Consider the following 5,905-nt stretch of genomic DNA (forward strand, 5'->3'; position numbering starts at 1 on the left):
GATTGAGCCTCATCGTTGGATGTTGGTTTGGTGTTAACAGAGTGTTAACCTTTAATGTTCTATGTCGATTTAATCAGTGTCGCCATGAATCCTTTATCGTTGGGTGTCGTTTAAATGTTATTGTGTTAATCTTCGTTAAGTGTCAATTGACGGCTTGGTTTATTGGAAAAGTGTTTCAGATAAAAGTTGAAAGGTTTGAAGGGGGTCAATAGACGATCTTATTGGATTTTGGATCCAAGGCCTGTATTGAGCCCAATAGGGCCTAAGTCAAATTTTTTAAATAAAAACCCCTATTTTTTATTGTACCATCTTTCTATATAATACTTTTATATAATATATGATACTTTCTGAGATATTAAAAAAAAACTTGGTAACTTTTTCAATATATATTTAGCTTGTGATATCTTAATGATTGTTTACCAGAGAAAAAAGTGGTACAGAGAACTTTTTAACTTAATTTTCTTTCAAAAATGTGTTGTTGCAATAGTATACTCCAATTTTTTTTAATATTTGTGTATGCATCTTCTTGGAGTGTTTACAAATATTTAAAAAAAATTGAGTGCTATTGCAACAGCATATTCTTAAGACAAAATCAAGTTAAAAAGTCCTCTATACCACTTTTTCCTCTGGCAAACAATTATCAAGATATCATAAGCTAAATATTGAAAAAGTTACCAAGTTTTCCTTGAATATCTCAAAAAGTATTAGGCAAATAAAAGAATTTTTCAAACAAAAGTTGTTCAAATTAATTAATAGAGAAAGATGGTACAATAAAAAATAGGAATTTTTATTTAAAAAATTTGACTTAGGCCCTACCCAGCGAGAAATGACCCATCGAATCGACGTCTAATTGACGTCGAAATCATCGATATTACATCATATCGAAATAATGCTCGAAATTTGAAGCTTATTTCGATGTTTGTGCTATATGACATTTTTTTAAAGAACAGATTATTTGTGACATACATTCATCGCGCCAGACTGTAAACAGGCAAATTATTTATTTTCTGTTAAGACATCGATATTTCATCATTTCGATATCGATTCGAAGCTATTTTGATTTACCTGTCAAATATATAATAACATTGCCATTATATAGAATGCAATATGAATAAAAAATTATATTGTATTGGCAGACATGGATAATGTAAATATTTTATGATTTGAGCATTATAATAATTGCGTTACAATATTAATTTTTTAAGGCTTCCATTTCCATTAAATAGTTACTTTATAACTGTAAAAGTCACAACAAAATTCCTGTTTGTAATTTGACAATTTTGAAAATTAAAATATTATATAATAGATACATTTTCAGTACTACATCCGCTCATTTATTAAACAAGAAGTTAAATTAAGTAACTAATTAAATTATTAATATTAAATATTAATACAATAAGATATTTGTATTTACATTTATCAAAATAAAAAATAAGTTCAATTATGAAAATAAATATTAATAATTGGACTTATTAAAAATTAAATAATTTGTTCAGATATTGCGCTCGAATTCTTTTCGCGTTTTACAACGCCCGATCGTTTCACATTAGATGGCGCGACGCGCGAGTCGCCACTAGGGATCCTTTAATGAGGGATAGGACACGGAGGTTGCAGGATGCGGATTGGTCGTCCGCCATTAATGGGATATTTCCGCTTTGAGTATATTTTAGTAAAGATAGTGTATAGTATATGTCAATTTATGACATATAACCACAGTATAACTGTACATACTGTGCCATAACTTATAAAGTGAGCAAGAGAAAAAATAAAAGTGTAAGCATTGTACTTGTATGTATGTATGTGTATTTATTGTGTTTCCCCACAGGGTTTACAAGGCGTTTAATTTTTTTATGAGGAACGTTTCCAAACCTCTTACACAGACATAAAAAACAAAACGAATACAAATCAATCTCAACATCAGAGTCAAAAGCCTCTTACAAACAACAATCTCAAAGTCAAAACTCGAATCATAAATCAAAGTATCTCTTCCTCGTGTTCCTCTTCCTCTTCCTTCTCCTCCGCTCTTGAACCGGCCCCATCCTTTGGCCCCCCCCTCTTCTCAACTCGCCCTACCCTCGATTGGCCCAGTCCCTCTTCCCTCCGGCCTCCCCATCATCGTCCGACTCCATTAGCAGTTTCTCCTCCATACCTTTGGAGATTTCATCCTCCTCAGATCTCCCTGTACTCCTGCTTATTCTCCCTTCCATTTTCTCCTCTCTCTCTCCTCTCTCTCTCTCTATCTCTCCTTTCCACCGACTTGTCCTCAACGATCTTCACTCCTACCCTATTTCCCGCCTTTCTCCTTGCCTCTATCACCCGCCATTTCTCCTCTTCGTCTTTCAGCTTCACCAATAGCGTTAACCAAGCTCCTCTCTGTCCTACCACAAACACCTCCTTTACCGTCACCCTTATCTTTAATCCTTCCGTAAATACCTCCTTCACCTTCTCCCAGTGCGAGCCCTTATCTCCCCATACCTCCTTCTCCACCCTTAAGATTACGTTCCTTTTCCTCTGTTCATCCTCGTTTCTCTCGCCCACCCCCGCCCACCATTTCTTCTTCACCCCCACACTCTCTTCGATGTCCTCCCTCTTCCTTTTGCCTCCATTTTGTTCCATTCTCTCTATCATTCTCTCCATTCTCCTTACCTTCTCCTCAAGCCCCTCTATCCTCTCCTCCTTCTTTTTATCCACCTCTTTTTTCTCCTTCACCATCTTCCTTACCTTCTCCTCCAACTCCTCTATCCTCTCCTCCTTCCTTCTCTCCAACTCCTTCTTTTCCTTCGCCATCTTCTTTGATTTCTCCTCCACAATCCTTCCCACCGCCTCCGCTATTATTTTCCCCTCTTCTTCCATCCTGGGTAATCCTGGGTGATCTGTAACCAATTCTCCTATACACCCTTTCTTACTCTCACTACCTTACTTCTATCTCTTGACTCCCCCTCTTATTCTCTCTCCTTCCTTCTACCCCCCTTACGTGTACCTGCCTAATTCCACCCTTACTTACTTACTTCTCTCCTCTTTTCCTCGTTAATTCCTTCTCTCCCTTCCTTCCCCTCTTTCTCTTTTTTCGCTTCTTTTCCTTGGCTGCAGATTACTTTTCCGTCTCCTCTCACTTACCTTCGCTCGCACTGCTATCTTACTACCTGCCACGTGCCTTCGTCTCGCATTTCCCTCTCTCCTTCGACTATCGATCTATCGCTCCATCGATCCCGCCTATTTCCCAACGACAAGCGGTGCCAACCTTGTATGTATTATTTCCCCTCCCTTCGTCCTTCATTCCTCCATCTCCTTCCGCCTTCCTTGCTTCAGCCATTTCTCCGCTTCCCTCCTTTCTGCCACTGCTCTCTCCCCCTCCTTCCCTCTCTCTCTCTCCTCCCGCTCGCCACCTTCCCTCCTTCCTATTCTGTCTTCGCTCTGAAACAAAAACCCACTTCCTTTCCCCTCCCCTCCTCTTTACTCCAACCATCTCCCTCCGCCTCCCTTGCTTCTGTCCTTTCTCCGCTTCCCTCCCTTCTGCCACTGCTCTCCTCCCCTCCCTCCTTCTCTCTCCCTCCCCCCGCTCGCCGCCTTCCCTCCCCCCTGATCCGTCCCCGCTCCTCAAGTCTACCTCTTACTCACCTTTCTTCCTATGTCCCTCGTTATCGCCCGTATCCATACCCTCGCCTCCACCGCTTTATCCTCGTCCATCTTCCCCCTTAATCTACTCCCCTAGCTCCTTTCTCCTTGCCTCCAAAGTCCAGCTCACGCACGCTCGTCACCTCTTCTCCTTCCTCGTTCTACCACTCCGTCGTTTCTCTCCTTCTCTTTCCATCACCTGTCTATCTGTCCGGCCTCTTCGGTCATTCGATCCATCGATCTGTCGCGACGCCTCCCTGCTCCGTTCCATACCTGCCGCGCCACCATCGACAATCCCTCTGTCTCGCGACAGATCGATCGATCGCCCGATCGATACTCCCTGCTGCCAACTCGCTCAGCTCCCTCGTCGTGTAACCTGGGCTGCTACCTCCATTCCTTCAATCCCGCCCTTCTCCCTAACCTCACTTTCCACGTGCCACTTCACCAACGATTCCCGTCTCCTCCAGACCACCTTCCGCTTCGCCTCCATTATCCCGTCTTCCTTTCGCACTCCCCTATCTACCCCCTTCAATCAACACCTTCCTCACCTCTCAATCTCTCCCTTCATCTCCTTTCACTCTCCTACCATTTATCCACCTGTTCCCCCGCCGAGGGCTACGGAGGAATTCCCCTGCCCAATCAGCAGACAATGTTTTTTAAATGTGTTTTTAATATTTATTTTTTATTAATTATACATTTATACAATCCATTGTAAAAATAATATTTATTTAATGTTTATTAAATATTTATTTCACATTGATTATTTATTTGAAGTAATGATTTAGAAAAAATATTTATTAAACGTTTATTTAACGTTTATTTAATATTTCCTTTACATTAATAATTTATTTACAATAATGATTTAAAAAAACATTTATTTAACATTTATTCGATATTAATTTAATATTTATTTTACATTACTTATTTATTTGCAATAATAATTTTAATAGACATTTATTTAATATTTATTCGACATTAATTTAATAATTATTTTACATTACTCATTTATTTGCAATAATGATTTGAAAAAACATTTATTTAATATTTATTCGACATTAATTTAATATTTATTTTACATTACTTATTCACTTGCAATAATGATTTGAAAAAAACATTTACTTAATATTTATTCGACATTAATTTAATATCAAGAGACACGGTAGTGTCTCGCGCCAAGTACACGCGGAGCGAGACCGACCGTGACTCTTTTACGCGACGCGACGAGTTGCGAGTACTCGAGATGTTGAGATCTCGATAACGAGTGAACGGATCAAGTTCTAAGTAGGCTTAATCGATAGCTTGGGGTCGAATTAGGGGGGGGTTTCTCTTATAATATTTCCGCTACGTGCCCTACGAGCGGAGATATTGCGACGCAAAGTCCAAATGTGAAAATTTTTATTTAAGATACGTCGTTCAGATACGTCGACCGTCTCTCATGCCATGGCATCATTTCATTGGCTGGAATCGCGTCCTTTTCACTTTTTCGACACTGGCGGTGCCACTAGTATCGCCAGTTTCTCGATGTATACGTGTGTGTAAACTGCGCGCAGTGCAGCCCAGTGCAGACAGTGCGTTTAGCGCGCTGTCACCTGTCACAGTCAGTTATAACCTATAACACGGTATAGTGTCCCACGTCAAGTACGCACGGAGCGAGACCGACCGTGACTCTTTACGCGACGCGACAATTAATATTTTTTCTGATTCAAGGTAATTGTTTTATTTACATGTAATTATCCTATTATTATACGACGCGAAGCGAAACCGCACCGTGACTCTTTTACGCGACTAAGTGCATGTGACAGGAATTATAATAGTTTACAACTCTTGATAAGTCAAAGAATAATAGTTTACGTTTACGTGAGTATTACTTCTGTAGTAACTTATACGAACGATATCATCGTAGTTACTATAAAATCTCCCGTTTATGCGGAGGAATTATCGTATCGTTCGTAAGTTACTACAGAATTAAGTAACGTTCGCGTAAACGTAGTATAGGTTAGATTACCGATTTCGGCGATTTCTTACAAAATTTTACATAAAACGCGAGATTCACTTATGGGAGCTTTCCAGCAAGCGACACAAGTCGACACAGGTATCGTTTTGTCTTTGTTACTCATTGCCAAAAAGGAAAGATAGAACGACGTTTGTGTCGGCTTGTGTCACTTGCTGGAAAGCTCCCTATGTATGCAAGTTTAACGCCTATTGAGTTAATATGAAATAATTTTCCTAAATGTAATAAAAATAACACGATGTTATATATGCGGTTTGCCGTGATTATATATATATATAC

General features: G+C 39.4%; 1 protein-coding gene across 1 annotated transcript; it reads right to left on the minus strand.

Annotated features, from left to right (window-relative positions):
• Window positions 1-1,097: 1,097 nt before the first annotated feature.
• LOC139782031 (uncharacterized) lies at window positions 1,098-3,568 on the minus strand. The gene is made up of 2 exons (XM_071720932.1): window positions 3,242-3,568; window positions 1,098-2,873 (listed from the first exon to the last, which is right to left on the minus strand). The coding sequence occupies exon 2, from the start codon at window positions 2,851-2,853 to the stop codon at window positions 2,170-2,172; it is 684 nt and encodes a 227-aa protein (XP_071577033.1). The 5' UTR covers window positions 2,854-2,873; window positions 3,242-3,568; the 3' UTR covers window positions 1,098-2,169.
• Window positions 3,569-5,905: the final 2,337 nt, after the last annotated feature.

Source organism: Temnothorax nylanderi, unplaced genomic scaffold (assembly GCF_030848795.1).
Source record: "Temnothorax nylanderi isolate EJ_2023f unplaced genomic scaffold, tnyl_v1.0 TNYL_tig0383_pilon, whole genome shotgun sequence".
Classification (NCBI taxonomy): domain Eukaryota; kingdom Metazoa; phylum Arthropoda; class Insecta; order Hymenoptera; family Formicidae; genus Temnothorax; species Temnothorax nylanderi.